Below are 23,156 nucleotides of genomic sequence, written 5' to 3'. Positions count from 1 at the left end.
ATGGCTTGATTCTGTTGAGGGGCAGCTAACGGCTGCAGAGGGTTCATCCAGGTTCAAGTCAGTTCAGAAAGCTGCTATTCTGGGAGGTCCATTGGCAAAGGTTAGAGAAATTCGAAATCCACGCACACAAAAAAAGATTCAGCTTTACTCTATGAATGTATTTATTTATTTTTTACCTTTATTTCTCAACGCAGTGTAAACTGAGCAACAACTACCAACACCTACACCACAACCAAACCCTTCCTGTGGGATTACACTTTTTCTGTGCATTTGTGCTGAGCAACTCAAACCTGAAGAGCTGGGGATTACTGGTATTGCTCAACGGCACTGTGACAGTAGCTGCTAAGTGTTATGTTTTTTTCCCAGCCATGTTTCCTAGTTAATCCAGAGATTGGAACAGTCACATTTTTGTTCCGAAATCCAAATCTAACCGCTGTGTTATTGTTACCTTCAGCTGGATTGAGTGAAATTTAAATGACCCACGGGTACAGAGTGATGTAATATAATGATCATCCATCTACTATTGAACAATGTCGAATATATGCTTGGGAAAATTCCTCAGCTTTCCTTTAATATTTCCTTTTTGTCACAGTTGTTGGAAACTCTCACTTTTATTATACCATATTAATTTCAGGTGCACTGTACCATGTTTTTTACCCATTCTGTTTTATAGTAGTGCCATAATGGAGCACAACAGTATCATTAACACTGAGGTCAGTCAGTGTGTGTCTTCACCTCTGTGCAGCTGCAGAGCATGGAGCTTTTCCTGGATAAATGTGCTTTTGCTTTGACTTTTTGGACACTCACTGTAAAACTATTTGAACCTCCATCTATCTCGGTGTCGTAAGTCTTTTGGCGGCTGCGTGTGTCCGGCTGCTTGGCCAGGCCCACAGAAGGGGGGGCAGTGTGACTAACCAATGATCAGAGGCTCATTCTATGAGCTGCAGAGCCCTCTGGTGGTGACTTTAACTACAGACCCCAGCTCTGGAGGGCTGCTTCACTTCACTCGCAGTGTGCTCTGCCTGCAGCCTGTCTCCCCCCGCCAACACATTAGACACACCACAATCAAATAATATCAGTAATATGTGCATTGACATTGTTTGGAGTATGAATCTGGAACAGGTAAAGGTTTTAAATGTAGTGAGAATAGACTAACTTGATATAATAAACCAGATGGCTGTCCGCCCCCTGCTAACAGCTTACAAATAATAATCATACAACTCAGATGTATTTCCATTCCCAGTTTCCACAAGATCATAATCTGGATTTGGTGCATGTATCTGTCTTTCTTCTTCTTTTCTTTCTGAATTCAAACCCAACTTCTATAATGATATTTATAATATTTGACAGCTTTGTTTGTACTTCCTTTATACAACCTGTTCAAAGGATTCAATTAAAAGCAGATCCTGGATCTGTGGTGCAGGGGAATTCTTTTTGTTGTTGTGCTTCAGTAAAGCCTCCCCGCTCTCAGGCAGCTCTGTCCCCAGCAATGGTTCAAATGAAACACTGTTCTTACTCACTCTCTATTATGGCCACATCTTTTCCTCTCTTTTTTATTTGGATTTGTTTCTTTCTTAGACAATTTGAGAACTTTCTGTTTGCCCTGAACAGATTCGGTAGCACTTTACAATAAGACTACCCTTATAAAGGGTTTACGAATAGTTTGTAATTCATTTTTTAATTAGGTTGTGAACACTTTATAAATCATTAATACGCTTTTATAAGACATGAGATAAACAGGGCAACTGTGACCGGTTGCTTGCCAAATAGTGAGCCCACATTTATTTGTACTGCTAAGTCTTATTAGAAACGGTAGTAACTCATTAATAAATGGGAATGTGTTTCACACTTTACAAGGCTCCCTTTTGGCAGTTATAAATGTTAGTAACTCATAAATAAATGGTCATAAAGAGATGCCAAGAAACATCAAGATGGATGGGGGGGGAATCAACTCAGTGAACAACAGATACCAAGGAAGCTGGCTGATGAAGAAGACGAAGTAAGCTAGGTAGCCAATATAAGGCTTAGTCATCTTGCCAAATAGTGAGCCTGTGTTGATGTATGAAAACTATGTTAGAACTGGTTTATAAATGGTTCTTAATGATTAATAAAGTGTTTACAACCTAATTAATAACCTAATTATAAACCCTTTATGAATCCTTTATAAGGGTAGTCTTATTGTAAAGTGGCAGATTCTCCCTGATCCTGGACATGGATTTCAAACAGTTCCCCTCGCCCCTCACAGCTGTGTTTTATTGTCTGGGTTAATGAATTTGTTTTGTTGGGGCTTTTGGTTCCCTGGCAGTGCTAAGAGGAGCCAGGCGCGTGGGCAATATGTGTGAGCCTTGTGTGAATTTCTGACATTTATAGTCTATAAGCTGTTTTTAAAAGAGAATCTAGCCACTCTCATACACACTTTTATTATTACACTCGAATACGTACATGCAGACGCTATCCAACATTTTAATTTTCTCATAATCATTATGTGTCGTTGTGCATTGCTTTAATCAACATTCAGATGCAAAGCAATGGCAACATGATTTCTAAGCCATCCAAAGGCAGATTTGTTGCTCTTTGTGTCAAAGCATTATTGGATGTTTATCGCAGCATTAGCCACAGTCCGTCACAGTTTGACTTCTCCTCTGTGTTTAAGCTTGATGTTAATGATGATAAAGTAAGGCTGGGTTGAGATCAGGCAGCTTTCAGCAGCAGGAGGTCCCACAGTCAGGGAGCTATGAATAGATGATAGGGCGGCTTCTGGGACTTATCTCACCGCTCTGTCATCGGCACTGTCACCCAGCAACACACAAATGTATACCCTCACACACACATGTGCCTACACATGCAAACACATGGTCCCCACATTGTCTGCATTGTATCTGCCTGCGGCCTGTGATTTGCCAGTACTGTAATACTGCTTATTGCCTGAACAGCTGACCTGTGTGTTTTTGTTAGTTTGAGTTATGTGTGTCAGATCTACAATTGACATTATTTGAGAAGTTATAGACCTTGTGTGAAAGTGTGCACGTCTTCATCTTTCCCGGCAGCTCCTCCTTCCAGGCCTTCACCACTTCTTTCTCCACAGAAAGAACACAAATCAAATGGTTTATTTGATACCTCAATGCCATCCATTCCCTTTGAGTAGATGTTATAGTGTAACCTCTCATCATTGGCATCGCTGTCTGGCTGTCATGCTGATGCCACAATGACAAGCTCCCAAAGTATTTTAGTAATGTCCCAACAAACTGGTTAAAATCCAGAATAGAACTTTTAAAATATGACTTCCCTGGTCCCATGTTACTATGTCCCTGTCCCTCACAGGCAGAGGCAGCCCGGGTCAGCCATGTGCTTGTACCACAGTGAGAGAAAAATACCCTCTGGTGCAGGGGAAGTCCCGCCCGGCTTCATCCTCCACCTCATCCTGGGATGATTACACGCATGGGAAACATGGCTTTAGACTTCCTCCAAACTTCATGCACACACACACACACACACACACACACACACACACACACACACACACACACACACACACACACACACACACACACACACACACACACACACACACACACACACACACACCACACACCACACACACACACACACACTGATGCCAGTGCACACACCCACACTCAGGAGAAGGTATCAGGCCTCACAGGAACCTCTGGATTAGAGTTTTTAGTAAACACACATGGGGGAAACCTCTCAATCACCTGCCTTATCTCTGTTCCTCCTCTCCCCTTCTTTTTCTTTCCTTCTATTCCCTTCCTTTGTGAATCAATGGCCACACATGTTGGCACTGTGAGGCTATACTTCTATATCTACCACCTTTATCTGTACCTCTCAATCACCTGCATCATCCAACTCATCTGTTATTCCTCTTTCCTCTCACTCTCCTTAAGTGTCCTTGTCTTGTTCCTCTCATTGGTCTCTTGTCTTGTGTCTCTCATTGGTCTCTTGTCTTGTGTCTCTCATTGGTCTCTTGTCTTGTTCCTCTCATTGGTCTCTTGTCTTGTTCCTCTCATTGGTCTCTTGTCTTGTTCCTCTCATTGGTCTCTTGTCTTGTGTCTCTCATTGGTCTCTTGTCTTGTGTCTCTCATTGGTCTCTTGTCTTGTGTCTCTCATTGGTCTCTTGTCTTGTTCCTCTCATTGGTCTCTTGTCTTGTGTCTCTCATTGGTCTCTTGTCTTGTGTCTCTCATTGGTCTCTTGTCTTGTGTCTCTCATTGGTCTCTTGTCTTGTTTCCTCTCATTGGTCTCTTGTCTTGTGTCTCTCATTGGTCTCTTGTCTTGTGTCTCTCATTGGTCTCTTGTCTTGTGTCTCTCATTGGTCTCTTGTCTTGTGTCTCTCATTGGTCTCTTGTCTTGTTCCTCTCATTGGTCTCTTGTCTTGTTCCTCTCATTGGTCTCTTGTCTTGTTCCTCTCATTGGTCTCTTGTCTTGTGTCTCTCATTGGTCTCTTGTCTTGTGTCTCTCATTGGTCTCTTGTCTTGTGTCTCTCATTGGTCTCTTGTCTTGTGTCTCTCATTGGTCTCTTGTCTTGTGTCTCTCATTGGTCTCTTGTCTTGTGTCTCTCATTGGTCTCTTGTCTTGTGTCTCTCATTGGTCTCTTGTCTTGTGTCTCTCATTGGTCTCTTGTCTTGTTCCTCTCATTGGTCTCTTGTCTTGTTTCCTCTCATTGGTCTCTTGTCTTGGTCCTCTCATTGGTCTCTTGTCTTGTGTCTCTCATTGGTCTCTTGTCTTGTGTCTCTCATTGGTCTCTTGTCTTGTGTCTATTGGCTTGTCTTGGTCTCTCATTGGTCTCTTGTCTTGTGTCTCTCATTGGTCTCTTGTCTTGTGTCTCTCATTGGTCTCTTGTCTTGTTCCTCTCATTGGTCTCTTGTCTTGTGTCTCTCATTGGTCTCTTGTCTTGTGTCTCTCATTGGTCTCTTGTCTTGTGTCTCTCATTGGTCTCTTGTCTTGTTCCTCTCATTGGTCTCTTGTCTTGTTCCTCTCATTGGTCTCTTGTCTTGTGTCTCTCATTGGTCTCTTGTCTTGTGTCTCTCATTGGTCTCTTGTCTTGTGTCTCTCATTGGTCTCTTGTCTTGTTCCTCTCATTGGTCTCTTGTCTTGTTCCTCTCATTGGTCTCTTGTCTTGTTCCTCTCATTGGTCTCTTGTCTTGTTCCTCTCATTGGTCTCTTGTCTTGTGTCTCTCATTGGTCTCTTGTCTTGTGTCTCTCATTGGTCTCTTGTCTTGTTCCTCTCATTGGTCTCTTGTCTTGTTCCTCTCATTGGTCTCTTGTCTTGTTCCTCTCATTGGTCTCTTGTCTTGTTCCTCTCATTGGTCTCTTGTCTTGTGTCTCTCATTGGTCTCTTGTCTTGTTCCTCTCATTGGTCTCTTGTCTTGTGTCTCTCATTGGTCTCTTGTCTTGTTCCTCTCATTGGTCTCTTGTCTTGTGTCTCTCATTGGTCTCTTGTCTTGTTCCTCTCATTGGTCTCTTGTCTTGTTCCTCTCATTGGTCTCTTGTCTTCCTGGTGGACTGGTAGATCCTGACAGTGTGTAGATATGACTGAACTATTTCAGCTGCACTCTGACGCAGAGCTGGACTCACAGAGGTTGTTTCAGCTCTGTGAGGAGGAACGTACTGTGAGGAGAACGTACTGTGAGGAGGAACGTACTGTGAGGAGGAACGTACTGTGAGGAGGAACGTACTGTGAGGAGGAACGTACTGTGAGGAGAACGTACTGTGAGGAGGAACGTACTGTGAGGAGGAACGTACTGTGAGGAGGAACGTACTGTGAGGAGGAACGTACTGTGAGGAGGAACGTACTGTGAAGAGAACGTACTGTGAGGAGAACGTACTGTGAGGAGAACGTACTGTGAGGAGGAACGTACTGTGAGGAGAACGTACTGTGAGGAGAACGTACTGTGAGGAGGAACGTACTGTGAGGAGAACGTACTGTGAGGAGGAACGTACTGTGAAGAGAACGTACTGTGAGGAGAACGTACTGTGAGGAGAACGTACTGTGAGGAGGAACGTACTGTGAGGAGGAACGTACTGTGAGGAGAACGTACTGTGAGGAGGAACGTACTGTGAGGAGAACGTACTGTGAGGAGAACGTACTGTGAGGAGAACGTACTGTGAGGAGAACGTCCTGTGAGGAGGAACGTACTGTGAGGAGGAACGTACTGTGAGGAGAACGTACTGTGAGGAGAACGTACTGTGAGGAGGAACGTACTGTGAGGAGGAACGTACTGTGAGGAGGAACGTACTGTGAGGAGAACGTACTGTGAGGAGGAACGTACTGTGAGGAGAACGTACTGTGAGGAGAACGTACTGTGAGGAGGAACGTACTGTGAAGAGAACGTACTGTGAGGAGAACGTACTGTGAGGAGAACGTACTGTGAGGAGGAACGTACTGTGAGGAGGAACGTTACTGTGAGGAGAACGTACTGTGAGGAGGAACGTACTGTGAAGAGAACGTACTGTGAGGAGAACGTACTGTGAGGAGAACGTACTGTGAGGAGGAACGTACTGTGAGGAGAACGTACTGTGAGGAGGAACGTACTGTGAAGAGAACGTACTGTGAGGAGAACGTACTGTGAGGAGAACGTACAGTGAGGGAGAACGTACTGTGAGGAGAACGTACTGTGAGGAGGAACGTACTGTGAGGAGAACGTACTGTGAGAGGACGTACTGTGAGGAGAACGTACTGTGAGGAGGAACGTACTGTGAGGAGAAACGTACAGTGAGAGAACGTAGCTGTGGGAGAACGTACTGTGAGGAGAACGTACTGTGAGGAGAACGTACTGTGAGGAGAACGTACTGTGAGGAGGAACGTACTGTGAGAGAACGGTACTGTGAGGAGACGTACTGTGAGGAGAACGTACTGTGAGGAGAACGTACTGTGAGGAGAACGTACTGTGAGGAGGAACGTACTGTGAGGAGAACGTAACTGTGGAGGAGAACGTACTGTGAGGAGAACGTACTGTGAGGAGGAACGTACTGTGAGGAGGAACGTACTGTGAGGAGGAACGTACTGTGAGGAGGAACGTACTGTGAGGAGGAACGTACTGTGAGGAGAACGTACTGTGAGGAGGAACGTACTGTGAGGAGGAACGTACTGTGAGGAGGAACGTACTGTGAGGAGGAACGTACTGTGAGGAGGAACGTACTGTGAGGAGGAACGTACTGTGAGAGGAACGTACTGTAGAGGAGGAACGTACTGTGAGAGGACGTACTGTGAGGAGAACGTACTGTGAGGAGTTGAGGAGGAACGTACTGTGAGGAGAACGTACTGTGAGGAGGAACGTACTGTGAGGAGAACGTACTGTGAGGAGAACGTACTGTGAGGAGAACGTACTGTGAGGAGGAACGTGCAGCAGGCCCGCTGCTCGGTAGCTGCTCTGGTTTGGAAAGCAGTCTAGGTTATTAGTGGGAAGGACGCAGTGTTTTACTGCTGCATGTGTTTTCTTTCTCCACATAATCCACATAACCACACTCAACTGCAGTAACATGCATTTGGACAGTGAAGGTCATTTTATGTTGTATAAGTGTTTTATAGATTTAAAAATGGTTTAGTAGTTCTTATATTTAGTTGTGTTTTGAGAAAGAATTCTATGTTGTAGATCAACTTCCGGCAAAGACACATTGAATATCCCTACACTTGCATAAAACGAAATAAATAAAGCCTGTGAAACAAATGAAGACCTTTCTGCACCCCAGTCTTCGCTCTCAGTGCTACTAATTGTTACACCGCGGGAGAATGGAAGCTTGGTAACCTAGGTGCTTGCCCCACGGGAACGCATACGGCAAAACACATAGGATTAAGGCAATCGCAATCGCAAGAAAGTCCGCACGCAATATACACCGGATAGTGTCTGTTCACACGAGACAGCTCCGTTTAGATCCAACCGCTGGAAAAAGCTGCAGTACATATGCCGAGCCTGTACGTGGCGCTGTAACTTCCTCCAGAAAAAGCAGCGAAGAAGCATGGTTGTCATGGTTGCCCTTCTGTTTATTCTCCGCGGTGGGGGCCGAGGGAACCGGGCAGAGTTTTTCGCCGGTCAACGCGTGTAAAAGTTGAAATCTTCCAGACAAAATGATAAAAGTGCCGGTCAAAGGTCTTCTTTGTTATTTATTGAGCTTTAAAACAAATGAATAACGACTCTATATAATGATATATAATAATAAAATATACGGAGCCTCTCTTTTTCCTCCCTCTCTTCTGACAGCGTCAGTGTCTGTCTCATGCAGCAGCTGATCCAGTAATGAGTGACCCGACAGTAAAATAAACATATTTATAACTAGTTTAGTTTGAGAGGTAATTAAAATAGCTAAGGGTGATGATCTGACTTGAAGTGTGTGTTTTGCTCCCGCTGCATCACAGCGGGAGGAGCTGCGTGTCTCCGTCCTGTCAGATTAGACTTCACTCGCGTTTATGTCCATATCGAGATAAAGATAAATAATCTGAATTCAGTGTGCAGTGTACTTTTGCGGGGGTGAGCAGCAGAGGTGGGGGGAGGCAAGGCTATTGCGTCATCATTATCACAAAATGATCGTATAGAGGCGATCACACAGAGCCGTTGGACCCCCCCAGAGCGCTCCGTTCCCAGATCTATCCACCTTTGGACCCGTTGTCGTTTGCGGGGTCCGTTTCTATCGTTTCGTTACGGCCTCGTGTGGCAAAAAGGGCTTTACGCAAGAGAAATATGCGGATACAACCCGTTTTCGTCCTCGTGGGGCGCCAGCCCTAATCTGCCCTGTTGTATAACAATTTAGCTAACTTTCATGTAGGAATATTAGCTGAATGTCTAACGCACATAAAATGGCTTATCTTAGCCAGGGTGTTGGACATGCTTGGCTCAGTATGCGACCTGGGGCTGGCCCCTTGTCTGTGGCCCCTTGTCTGTGGCCCCTTGTCTGTGGCCCCTTGTCTGTGGCCCCTTGTCTGTGCTCCTCTCTGTGATGAGTGTTTCTTATTGTTTCGTAGCTGTTGAGTTTTTGAGAACTGATATTTCTCTCTCAACCTCCGACCTCTCCAGGACAGTGAGGTGTCAGGGGAGCTTTGATGTGCTCTGCTGGCCAAAAGGAAAAGGGAGACATGTGATGAGAGTGAAAACCCAAAGCATGGAAGAGAGATTGTATGAGAGTAGAGACCGCTTGAGTGAGGAGGTCCAAAGACAGAGGGAGAAGCCCACGGAGATGAGGGTGAGAAAAAGAGTCTGAATCCTGTACCCTGGCTCTGTGCAATGCATTTGTCCGTACATGTGGGAGCAGTCGTTCCTTAGAGGTCGGCTCTTCACCAGTCGACCTGGCTGTTAACCCAGATCCCTTTCACCCTGACCTCTTCCCATCCTGCTTAGCACTATTTTCCTTCGCCCTGTTGCTGCTCAGAGCAATAATAAATAAGGCTCCCTGCACAGCAATCTCCTTTTCCATTTTGGCTGCCTTACATCTGTTAAGTAAGCTTCGTTGTCTCAGCTTATCTTAAACATACATATTTTCATAGGCAGTGTTCATCTCACTGCACTTCTTTTTCTTTTTTTTGTTCATGTCTCTCTGACCCTCCTGTGTGAATCAACTGGTAATTGACAGCCAGTCATAACAACTCACCTTGCCTGTTCAGCCCCCCCAACCCCAACCTTCTTCACAGGCATAGCCGTGGCACATTCTTAAATTGGCCCCTTGGAAACTCAATCTATTTGAGATCAGTAGCAGCTGAATTTGCGCTCTCCTCAATCGGTTTTGGCAAAATTGGCGTAAAAACTCCTGATAAAATCACAAAGGTAGGAATTCTATTAGAGCAGGGAAACAAATGGCGCCTTTGAGGAAAGGCAGCGGGCCCCACCGTGAACCCTGGGATCGGATGTCTATTCAGGTGAGGAGAAGTCAGGACTGCCCTCTCTCTCTGCCTGCAAGGGAACCTGGGTCAGACACCCGGGGGAGTAAAGGCAGGGCACCCCAGGCCAACTAATACACACACATATGTACACACATACCATAGACTTTGTGCAGTAAAAAAAAACACATTTCTTGTCTGAAGAGGTAATAAGAGGACACTGATCTTTTCTTTACACCTGTATAAGCAAGATTCCACCTAGAATAACAGGTGATGGAGAGTATTGGTTCCTGTACAGAGGAGTCAAGTGTGTGCATGTGTGTGCTAGAGTATGCATGAGGGTTTGCATATGCGTTCATACATGTATGTGGAGGAAAGAAATAGTATATATATATATATATATATATAACGTGTTTGCAAGTGCTGTGGTTTACTGAACTACTGAGACTGCTCAGTGGTGGGCTTGATTTTATGCGTCAACTGTTTCCGTTTGTCTGTTTGAAGCTGCTTTGATGAGTCAGATGTGCTTGACAAAGATGAGTAAACGCATGCACCTCACGTATTCCAACACTTGGATCAGTTCACTACCATTCTTGTGTTTATTTGAGTTGCAAGAACTTCAGCCAGAACAGAAACACTTACCTGCGTGCAACTACTTAAAATGAATTACAGGTGTTCTTTTAAAAATACAATTCTCAATTCTGACCAATGCAGCCTAATGATCCTGAAATGGTTCCTCCTTCCATGATCTGTGGGTATATCTGTAGTCAGCTTCACTTTTTCTTCTGTGTCTTATCTTGGGTTTTCTTTTCTACTGATGTATCCCCTCCGGCCCCCCTTTTCGAGGCCCTCCCAACAAACCCAGATGAGGGGACAGGGGGTCTTGCATCATTCTCCTTTGAGAGCCTAACATGCAGCACATCAGAGCCTTTGTCTCACTCAGACCTGGGAACATATCCAGAGAGAAATTAAAAGAAGATTTTCCTCTTCTAATTTCAGCTCTGTAAATAGACAGAGAGACAGGATTGTTCCTGTCTTCACGCTGCTCTTTGATTTTGTATGCGGTCTTTTGCACGTATTTCTGTGTGTGTGCTCGTTTCTGAATGTGTATGCAGGCTGGTGTGTATTGCCAGTGTGTCTCAGCCATGAATGTGTGTGTGTGCAGGCTCCCCAGGGTGCAGGCAGCATCTCTCACAGTCCTCGTCCACCTGCCCTCCCCACCCTGCCCCCCCCCACCCTGCACCTCTCACCCTGCCCTCCCCACCCTGTCCTCTCACCCTGCCCCCCCCCCAACCCTGCCCTCCCCACCCTGCACCTCTCACCCTGCCCCCCCCACCCTGCCCTCTCATTAGATTAAACAATTACGCCCACACAAATCTCAAACCTAAATAGGGACGTAAACGGCTAATGAGAGCCAGTTGTTCTCGGCTCCACTTTAGGGATTTCAATAGGTTCCTCGCTTCCACTCTGCTCCCAAATATTTTGCTTACTATGTACAACACTTTGTTCCCCTGATGCCATGTGACATACAGGGGGGAAAACAAACATCCGTATGACAGTAACAATTTATGCATGTTGACATTCCTGAAGCTCTGGGTCAGCTGGAACACTTTCCATCCGGAAATACCTACGGGAGGAGAAGTGAGCAGAGGCGAGGACTGAGTAGGACATGGTTGATCTAAATAGAGGAACGCCTGTGAAACACCTAACCCAGAAAACAAAGGAAAGATGAACAGACAAGAATCTCTGAATCCAGAGATGTCTGCAGATGCTTTATGGCTTACAAAAGCCCTGGCTCAAAATCAAAGATGCTCAATGATAAAGGCTGGAGAATAAAAAGAAAAATAGTAAAAAGGGTTATTTAATGTGGTCCATCTGGGGGGCTACAGCATGCTGCTCAACAGAAATCTGGCTCTGGGTTGTGGCAGCCAAAAACCTCTGTTTGAGAATTGATTGGACTTCAAAAACTATTTTATTCTATCCCTGCACGACATTAGATTGCTTATAAATATTTTTACCACAAAAAGAGTGCGGATTGCCATTGGTTAGCAAAGCAGAGCTGGATCTAGAGACCTGACATTAAGCAGTCTGCAGCGTTGTGCTGGGTTTAAGACGGAGTTCTTCCCAGTACGACACCAGGCCAATCCCAAACCAATGCCGCTGCTCGTAAGCTTTGGCAATCAAGAATGATTTAAAAGGTCTGACAGACAGTAACACTTAAAGGAGACGTTTGGGTTCAGTCCTCCTCAAAACATCCACCATCAAAACTGAAACCCTGATTCAGATCCACCAATCAAACCCAGTGCTTAGGTTAGGGGTGATTGTGAGGACACGCAGGAATCACCCCATGTCGTTACAATAACACATGCTGTTTATATAAGCACAATGCAATGTAGTTGTATTAGTCAGTGAAGGAAGTGTTCAAACATGGCAGAGGACCATTTCTAGATTAACACCACAAGTGTGTTTGTAAAAACAAACAGGGGAAAAGTGGCTGACCGTCATGATGTAAGTACTCAGAAATGATACACAGACTTTCTCTGTTCATCCGGCATAATCTCTTGGCTGGAATTGGGTGTTGAAGCAAGGCGTTTATCACCAAATATTTCCATCATTAGCGATAAACAAGATATCAGCCATATGATGAACGAAATAGGGGCAGTAAAGACATTGAAGCTAAAGCTAGATGGATGAATTGTTAGAATTGTCTAATAAAGGAATGAATGTCTTTTTGAAATGTAATGTAAAAACACTCATAGTAACTCCATGTAGCACATATCTGGAAAACTGCACCAGTATTTTATGTTAACTGATTATATTAAGATGAATGCCATATGTGGAGAAAGGTGAGACGGTCTCCAAACTGCCCAAGGTCTTTTGGTTGATAAGAGTCCCTGCCTGAGGACTGGTAAGTCGGAAGACCGCCTTATCTGACAAACAGGAACATTATGATGTGTGGTCTACACCTGATATAGAGCAACATGCTCTTTGCTAAGCACATGTTCTCTAGCGCCATATAGACTCCGTAAAACAGAAAGTTGACTTGATCATACATAATCCAATATGCTCTAATTTATCAAAGATGACAAGAGATAAGAGTCCGGGCCTGAAGACCACACCAATATTCACTCATCAACATAGCGCCACTGGAAACACAAAGTAACATGTTTCAGACTTTAACGTCTTCTGTTGTGCAAATAATGTACTGTAGGAATGTATCCTTCACCATCAACAAAGAAAATTATGTAACTTCATTCTACATGGTTGGAAATGTTCTAAACTTCACCGGTTGTTAAGGGGCCATGCCTGAAGACATGTATAGGCCCATTTTGATTCATTAATTTTAAGACATTTTGGTAAATTGAAAGTAAAGTTTCTGCACTTCTCGAAATGTCTGTGCTTGATAAGAGTCCCTGCCTGAGGACTTTTAATTGTCAACATTGAGACTTAATCATAGCGCCACCCACTGGCAACAGCAAGTAAGCCCTACAGTATGTGACAAACACCATTTATATATCTATACATAATATGACAACATACTGTTTGTTAAGCATGTTGCAAGCCCCCAGGAAGTGCTCCGGACTCTGAGGAAAATATTCGTAGTGGCCAAACGGTGGTACTACAATTTCCGTTTCAGTCCGTGACGTCACTGGGCCCAGAAACACTTTTTCCCATTGACTAACATTGGGAAAGAGACATCTGTAAATCAGCGGATACTTTTTTTCAAACTAAATGAACTACCCAGTATGAACTTTTTAGGTCATAAGAGCTGTAAAATGCACTCAAAGCTGAATCCAGATTTATTTTTTCTCTCTCCATTCATTCTACTGAGCCAAGAGAGGGAGCAAATTGCAATGCAAATTGGGCAGCAGTGTAGACGTCAAGTGTCCTATTTGGGTTGCCGTATGCAGCTGTCCAATATGGCGGATTATCTCGCGCTTGCGCAATGCAAATCGGGCAGAGATGCAAATCGGGCAGTCACAAGCAGCATAGGAATGACGAGGCCCCGCCTCCGAAGCTGTTTCCAGTTCTTATTATACATCCATGGGATATGTTGCAACATTTGCACCAGGAAGTCGGCCATTTTGAATTTGAATGTTTGGCAATTGTTGTTGCCTTCTTTGTGCTGTATTTTGCCAATTTGCTCTAAATTTCTTGTGGATGATAAGAGTCGAGGCCTGAAGACATATACTTGCCAATGTTACCTAATCAATGTAGCGCCACCTACTGGCAACATGAAGTAACAATTTGTGTACCGGTACGTCCCGCTAGCAGATTATGCAGATCTCTTTGGAATCAGAATCAGAAATCAGAAACAGGTTTATTGCCAGGTAGGTTCACACATACTAGGAATTTGACTTGATGTCATGGTGCATACATCAAATATAAAAACAAAGAAATCTAATATAAAACACAAAATCTTTTTTACACCGTAATAAAATACAGTTAAATAGCAATAAGATAAATAAAGCAGTAGTTTGCAGGGAAATAGAATGCTATGAATGAATTTTTGCATATAAACTAAGAAATGTGAAATCAGAATATGTGCAGAAAGGAGTAGGAACATTGTGTCCATTAATGTAATGCATATAGTCTATAATGTGGCAGAGGTAAAGTATCAGCGGGGGGGCCGGGCCTTGTTTAAGAGGCCGGTAGCGGAGGGGAAGAAACTGTTCAGGTGGCGAGAGGTATTGGTCCTGATGGAGCGCAGCCTCCTGCCAGAGGGGAGGGGGGCGAACAGTTCGTGTCCGGGGTGGGAGGGGTCGGCCACTATCTTCCCTGCCCGCCTCAGGGTCCTGGAGGCATGCAGGTCGTGGAGGGATGGCAGATTGCAGCCGATCACCTTCTCTGCAGAGCGGATGACACGCTGCAGCCTGCCCTTATCCTTGTCTGTGGCTGCAGCGTACCAGATGGTGATGGAGGAGGTGGGGATGGACTCCATGATGGAGGTGTAGAAGTTCACCATCATCGTCTTTGGCAGGTTGCATTTCCTCAGCTGCTTCAGGAAGAACACCCTCTGCTGGGCTTTTTTGATGAGGGAGCCGATGTTCTGCTCCCATTTGAGGTCCAGGGCGATGATGGTGCCCAGGAAGCGGAAAGACTCCACAGCAGTTACTGGGGAGTCACACAGAGTGATGGGGGCGGGCGGGGCTGCGTTCTTCCTAAAGTCCACAACCATCTCCACTGTCTTGAGAGCGTTGAGCTCCAGGTGGTTTTCCCCACACCAGGTCACCAGATGGTCCATCTCCCACCTGTAGGCAGACTCGTCCCCACCAGAGATGAGTCCGATGAGGGTGGTGTCGTCTGAACTTCAGGAGCTTGACAGACTGGTGACTGGAGGTGCAGCTGTTGGTGTACAGGGAGAAGAGCAGGGGTGAAAGGACGCAGCCTTGAGGGGAACCGGTGCTGATGGTCCGGGGGTCAGAGACGTGTTTCCCCAGCCTCACGTGCTGCTTCCTGTCAGACAGGAAGTCTGTGATCCACCTGCAGGTGGAGTCGGGCACGTGCAGCTGGGAGAGCTTGTCCTGCAGCAGAGCCGGGATGATGGTGTTGAAGGCGGAGCTGAAGTCCACAAACAGGATCCTGGCGTAGTTTCCTGGTGTGTCCAGGTGCTGGAGGAGGAAGTGAATGGCCATGTTGACAGCTTCGTCAAAAAACCATTTGTGAATGGGAGAAGTAGTAGATGGAAAAAATACCAAACACTAATTATTCATTTCATTTTATATACGGTAATACTAAGGAGGCCCCTAAACACTTGACGAAGCAGCCCTCCCACCGTTACATGGATTTACGATATTTTTCATGCACATGTATCACATATAGACTTAAAATATGTCTGTAGGGGTAGATGTCTAAACACAACAGGAAATCAGCCGTTTATGTCAATTTTCTTGCTCCACACTTTAACAAACTCCTCCTACAGACCAAATCCAGTCAACTTCACATTTGGTCAGTAACTTTAAAATAAAGATCAAAAGTTTTTAAAAGCTTGCTGTAGTACGCCCTTGTCGTGGCATCGCTGCCATTTCGAGACACCTGCATTTAACACAACTTTTTTGTAACTTGAGTGTACATTCTCTAAACTGCACCAAATGATTGTGGTTGATAAGAGTCCCGGCCTGAGGACTTGAACAGGTCAATATTGATTCAAAGTCAACAGGAAGTTGGCCTTATGTGACAAACATCATTCTATAAAAATGAAAATGACACACCGCTACCAGCATCCCGCAAGTACCCCTGGTGTGCATGGATGTGCGAGGGCCCGTTCATCGCTGCTTTCAATCTCACATTGTTATTTCTCTAATTAAGAACTAAGGGCTAAGGACACATGGGGTCCTAGGCTGTATGAAGAGAGAACTAAATAGGATATTGCGTCTCATGCTATCAAACCCCAGAGAGGTAAACCCACCAACCAACATTTCTGAGTGGAGGGAGCTTGTTAAAATTGCCCCACTCGGCGCCCTGAGCTTTTGAGTGCACTGTGTTTAAAGTGCAGTTGACAGTCACTCTGAAGCACTCGGTATCCATTTGCATGCTTCAGGGTTGCGAACTTCCACTGCTTCTTTGTTGTGGTTCAGTTAAAGTGCTTAGCAGGTTGCCTTTGTTATTGAGACAAAGTTGAATGTATGTAATGACTGCCTTTGATGCCCTTTTTTGCTTTGTGACCGCTGTTATGCCGTACAAAGAGTGGTGATTTCAAATAATAAATGTCTTCCGCCCTCTGTTTTCCTCTTGAAAATTAGAGAATGAAGTTCGGTCTTTATGGCATTCAGTTAAACTTTATTGTTATCATTTTTGTTAAGTTGAGGTATTAATGCATCATGGATTTCTTCCATCAGCACAAAAGCATAGAAGCCTGCTGTGAGCTTTATGTTTCTGGTAAACAATAGCGGGTAGCACAGCAGGGGTCAAACCTCCAAACTCTGATGTAGTCAAGATACAGAATTTAATTATCATGTAGGCGTCCTGCAAGCAAGTAGATCAACTGTTCTGGTAGAAAGAGTTAGTAACATGAGTGGATATTCTACTGTAGTTTTAAGAGAACATGGGAAAACTTTGATAAACATACCATTTCTACTGAAAGCACCTGCCACTGGTTTCATTTAAGTTAAAAACATGCTACTAATTACAGCTTGTCTTCTCTATCCTGTTAAAGGTAATAATCTAGCATATATATTTCCATGATTGAAACACCTGAGAAGGTGAAATAATACATCAGAAGTAACCTAAAGAAAATGAGCCTATAATGTGTGTCGGGTCTCTTTGACAACTCTGGGCCCACTTACTTCAAGCTTTTCTTTGAACCATGCAGCCACCATCTAATGATGTGTTTCTGACCTACAGTATGTCACTAACGTTGAAGTTATTTTTATACTGCACCTTCTTCCACATTTAGCACTCTTGTAACCTAATAGTGATATCAATCGACCAACCTTTGATTTTCACCAGCCCTTTTGATTCATATTCATATTGATGCCCTGTTGTTCTCTCCTGTTGTTGCTGTGTTTTAGTGGCATTTTATAATTCCTGCTTCAGTTCATTCACACATCCTACTAAAACTTCGGAAATTCTAATCCGGTTAAAGATCTTTCACTTTCACATCGTGAATTCTGAATTATTTAGTCAACTGGTCATCATTAAGCATGAGCAGACCTTTGCTCTGGTATAACTTCATTTGTAAATCAATCTTTGGACTGGTGCCCACCTATTTATCTACACATGTCATATAAACAGTGCTGCCATAGCCTCAGCTTCCAGCACTCCATCACTGTCTCAATCCCCTCAGTTCATATGGAAAAAACAACATTCTCCCACTCTGCCCCCTCAACCAGGAACACGCTGTAGCAGGATCTGAAACTGTCAAACATGATCCCCTAGGTGATTTTAAAGTATCTTTGAGAAATCAGTGTTGTCTTTTGTAGTTATGTTAAAAACTATCCCTTTGGCTATTTTTCACTTGCCTTTTTACTTTGATGTCTTGTTTTCTTGTTGTCAATGTCCTTTATGTCTGTAACTTTGTGTTGTATTCCTGTTGTATCTTGACCAGGTCTCTCCTGAGAAAGAAACCTGCATGGCGTCTCAATAAGATAACCTCTATAGATTAGTTTTACATTGAAGAATAATGAAACACAGGCAAATAGCAAAATGCTTTAATTGTTGCCCGTCTTTTGTGCACATATATTGAAGTTGAAGTTCTTTCAAATCCCTAAGGTTAATTTGAGCACCTTGCAGCTTTTATTTTTATAATCCATACTTCAGTTTGGATTTGACGCTGTAAAATGTAGTACTTTTGAAATGGATACGAGTCCTCTTTGTTACTTTGACTTTATTTATTATATTCTTTCCTGTCAACTATCATGAACTTCTCTAACATCTTTAAACATCCACAGTTCTATTTCCCTGATCTCTGAACCTGAATGCCACATACCACATTTTCATTCATCTGGAAACATTTAAGGTCATATTCAGATGTAAAAGTGATGTTGTCGTATTGGCCAGCACTGTAAACGGGTGGCATTTGGATGATGTGACATTTGCTTCCGCACATTAGACTTCCTCAAGCCAAGCTGTTCTGAGTTACACTGACATCAATTGGGGTCAGAAGTCGTACAGATGCACTCTGATATGATTGGCACTTGGGAGACTCATGGTTTAACACTTCGGGGATTATCCTCCATTTTCCAGAATGTTCTGCCTAGAGACTCTGAGGAAATGACCTCATGATGGGCTGATGGGGGTGGGGGGTATGTCTGTGTAGTCGCATGATCAAGATCTAAGGAAGATTGCATTGGGATCTGGAAACAGTGCTTCAGTGCAGCAATCATATAATATTGTAATATAATAGAAAGTAATGGTTGGAAAAGGGGATTTCAGCTGGGACTAGGCCCACGGCTATACTGCATGTCTGAATCCTGAATGTATTGCCCTCTGTCAATGGATAAATTGCCGAAAAGGTTCAAGCTTATAGACTACAGAGCCACAGGTTTAGGTTTTCTGTATACCTGTTTTTTCCCAGTGAGTTAGCAATGGGAATAATATAACTGATCCCAGTTTCACAGGAAGGAATCCAGTAATGTTCTTTAAATGCAAAGCTGAGATCAAAACCTGGAAAAGCAACTGACTGCATGTGTGTTTATGTGTATATGTTTAGGAATACACTGATTGCATGCATTGTTTCAAGCTATACGAACAACTGTGTGCTGTGTTATGTCTTCTCATTGTCTCTTTTCCTCCAAGCCCCCAATCGTCTTCCCCATTATCCATTATTCCACTTGTAAGCATATCTAAATATAGTCCAAGAATTGCTTAGGGGGCACTCTCTTAGTAGTGGTGGTTAAAGAGAAGACGGGGTATTTTCTCTAATTGTAAATGCATGTGTGGAGCCTGAGCTTGGGAAAGAGAGGCAGAGAAGTGTAAAGAGAATCTGGCAGTTTCTCCTGGCGCTCACTGTTTCCCAGCTGCTGTGCAGCTTATTTGTCCCTTTCAATGTGGGGTGCTCCTAGGAGTGGACATTTTGCCTTTGCTAAATACCTTTTCAAATAACTCCTTACCTCAATACAAGTTTCAGATACTTACACAACACACATGGAGACAAGCCCAGGCCCTTTTCTGCCTTCACTCCCTCCCCATCGCTTGGAAAATCTTTCATTTCTACAGAAAAGAAGTGCACACATCCTGTCCTCATTAGACCAGGGAAAGGAGAGGGCTCTGGCAAGGCTGATCCTATAGAAGCCTGGACGAACAGAACAGAACAAGCCGGCCTGCTGCTGCTTTTTATATGGCTCTTGTTCTTAGCCTTTGATGACACTGTTTAGAATAGGAAATATCTAATAAGTCAAGTATTCTGTCTAATGTGCTGCCAGTGGGTTTAGTATTTGCCTGGAGGTCTTGAAACCCTATCTACGCCACAGCAATAATATACATTCGGAATTCTCATGGAGTGGGTGGAAGGGAGTGATGTTGAGAGAGAGAGATGGGGGGGGGCTGCTGAGAATACATGTGGTAATAGTAACCATGTGCAGGTTCAAGCAGGCGAGGGTGGGATAGGATGAGACATCTTTTGAAAACTCTCTTTCTTTATGTCTCATCTATTTTCAATTGATCACACTAGTGTCAATAGATAGCAGTAGCTAATTGAAACTGGCATTGTACCCTTTAACATGAATGAGAAACATGGGGGAAAGGCTTCAATCATGGGGTAACAGGATTGGACATTATTGGAGCTGATGATGATGAATTGGTAATAGTTATTTTCATGACGCACCTGACAGCTAACCCTAACCTGCAGCTATAGGACGAGTGTTTCATTGATATGTCACAGTGGTTAGTAAAACTCAAGCAGCCTCACATGTTTGCATGTGCTTTCTATGACTTCTGTTATATCTTTACTATTATATATTTTTACAATTTTACTATGGATTACTGTGTATGAAAAAAAAGTGCTTTTGTGGGGCAGGTTCTAAGAGTTTGTTCTCAGCATTTTAAAATATATTCCATGCCCATTTTAAAAGTAAACACTTGTTTTTATTCAATTTTTACCCACACGTGTCAGTTCCATTTAAACATGTCCAGTCATTTATAGTTTGGTAGGTAGCGTTTAGTTGTATTTGTTGTCTCATCTCTGTCCCCTGGGAGTCGGTGCAGTAGTTTATATTCATGAAGATGGCATGCTATGGGAGCAAAATAAAGATGCCTGCATTGACGCTTGAAACCTACTGTCCATTGACTGATATCATCTGTCACTGAAGCTTTTATTGCCACAACGGCTGGACCCCTCCCGACATCCCTTAGTTGGAGCCAAGCAAAGAATCTCTGCTGCTTTCAAAACAATACCACAGGCTCTGCACAAAACAACTGGATTTCCCGGGGTGAGGCCCTTTTCAAGACATTTCCAATATTGCAAGAATTGCAAAATGATTTTAAGACCACAAAGCATGCATTGTATGTCTCTGTTGCTTTTTGATGCTCTCCTTCTTCAGTCAATTTGTATATGGTTTCAATCAAGCAATTTATTTGGTTAGTGTCCTCTTGTAGAGTCAAACGAGAAACAAAGAAGAAAATAAAAAATGCTCTCATCGATTTGTATTTGATGCTCTGATCCTCCTCTGTGCTTCTCACACAGTGTCTACGTTTTGTTGGAGATAATGCACACTGTTTTGATGCAAATGTACCTGCTCGCTGTATCCAGTTATTAGAATACATCCATGAGTTACACAGGTAGCAGCTTCCCTTTGCACGCTCGCCACACAAACAGACACACACACACAATCTCTCACACACACACACACACACACACACACACACACACACACACACACACACACACACACACACACACACACACACACACACACACACACACACACACACACACACACACACACACACACACACACACACACACTGATAGTGAACACAGCCTAACTGTCTCTGTGTGTGTGCAGGTGTGTGGTTTGGAGCAGAAGCATGGCGGCCGGGACCCAGCAGCAGGTGTGGACTCGTCCTCCCGTCTCAGCGGGACAGGGAGGGACAGCGGCTTCGGCAGTGACAGCGCTTGCATCCGCATCGTTCAGATCGAGCAGCAGAGCGGGGCCAGCCACCACCGCATCGCCCGGCCCTCACACACCTCCACCATCACCAAGAACCTCAGCTTCATCCCCTTTGACATCTTCCTCACAGCGAGTAGACTCTCCGTCATGACCTACGCATGCTCCAGCCCCCCGAAGGCCCTCCCCTCATCGTCTGACACCCCCGGCACCCCCGAGGAGAAAGAGCCCGGGGATAAGGTAAACACAACGCATGTTACATGGGAGCTCACTCTTGAGTCATTTCCTGGATTTGTCAGTTGTCCATGTGTGTGTAGTTGTTCAAACTATACACAATAGCTATATGTGTTATTTATGTGAGTATTGTAGTGGGTTATAAGTACAAAGGTTTAATTATACACAGCTTTCAAATAAACTGTAACATTTTTAATAACATTTTTGTTGATAATTTATATTGTAACAGAGATTTGTACAGTACTATGAATAATTGTGATATTCCACTCAATCTGTCTCAGCCCATCTAGCTGAATGTACATGTGTGATGTATATGTTAAGCGGCTCCTCAAACAATGTCCACGTTAATGTGATCTAGGCTCATGTGTAAGGGAAAGACAGCTTTATACTGTCCCAATAAAATAAAACAAAATAAAAAACATAGTTGACCTAGGCATTTAGAACTCAAAAAATACGTTGACTGAAAAATATATATATATATTTGACATGGCTGATGTTATACGATAGCGGCTAATAAATACAACTATTTAAAAAAAGAGGTTGATTTCCGGCAGTTCCTCCAAGCAGTAGATCTATACAGTATGCATAGCATGAACCTGATCTGTGTAAACTACATGATGCTGGTGAGCTATGATGGCCCAAAACGTTCATCTTTTTCTATCAGCTTATTGAATCAATTTCAATAAATATTCTTCCTACATCTTCTTCAGGTGGGAAAAAGTGCTCTGAACCAGCCTGAGATCCTGCCTGAGTCTCCTCCAGCCTCGACCCCCCCCACACCAGACCCCGCTGCAGTGGCCCAGGTTTCTCTTGCTGGCCTCACCGCTGAGGACATCCTCAACAGCAACAACTCCCAGACGGCCTCCCCCCTACTGAGAGGCAGCCTGCTTTCCCTGGGGGGCCTGCCGACGCCCAGCCGCTCCTCCGCACGCCAAGCCCTGGGTGTTACCATAGTGAGGCAGCCGGGGAGGAGAGGGGCGGGGGACCAGGTTCTGGAGCCCCTCCTGTACATCCAGGTGATGCAGCCTTCTGCTCTGCTCAGCTGCCACCACCGCAAGCAGAGGATGGAGCTCTCTGTGTTCGACGTGGCCTTACGAGGAGTCCCCTCTGACTACAAGTGTTTGGGTAAGAGAGACCAGATGAGCAGAGGAGAGTGGCAACGTTTGTGTGGGAAAAGGTTCTTACGGGATTTTGTATGACTAAAGGGTGGGATTTAAATCCTCTGTATATAGACCCTATTTAAATGACAGGGAATGTAACTTTGCTACCAATCCATTATATCCATAACATGTCAGACTCTAAAAGGGTTTGATGTGAAATATGTTGACACCATTTCTTTGTCTGTTCTGTTTTCTTCCATTTCTCCTATTTTTTTTCCTCTTTCTTTATCTTTTCTGTTCCAGACCCAGGAAAGACTCTGCCAGAGTCTCTGGACTACCATGTGTTCTGGATGCAGACAGTAGCAGGAGAGGTAGACAGCAAAACAGGCATCCCCCCCCCTCTGCTCTGCCTCCAGATCAAAGATTTCCTCAATGGACCGGGTGGGGATCAT

General features: G+C 44.2%; 1 protein-coding gene across 1 annotated transcript in view; it reads left to right on the top strand.

Moving 5' to 3' along the window:
- The window catches only part of LOC117497404 (vacuolar protein sorting-associated protein 13B-like), a 392,696-nt gene that overhangs the window by 260,001 nt on the left and 109,539 nt on the right, over window positions 1–23,156 (top strand). The window contains 3 exon segments of the mRNA XM_034149383.1: window positions 21,269–21,610; window positions 22,315–22,729; window positions 23,008–23,145. Coding sequence (XP_034005274.1) covers window positions 21,269–21,610; window positions 22,315–22,729; window positions 23,008–23,145 — 895 coding nt within the window.

The sequence above is a fragment of the Trematomus bernacchii genome, unplaced genomic scaffold (genome assembly GCF_902827165.1).
Source record: "Trematomus bernacchii unplaced genomic scaffold, fTreBer1.1, whole genome shotgun sequence".
Taxonomy (NCBI): Eukaryota; Metazoa; Chordata; class Actinopteri; order Perciformes; family Nototheniidae; genus Trematomus; species Trematomus bernacchii.
Note: the sequence above shows the minus strand (reverse complement) of the source record. Positions and strands in the feature narration are given on the sequence as shown.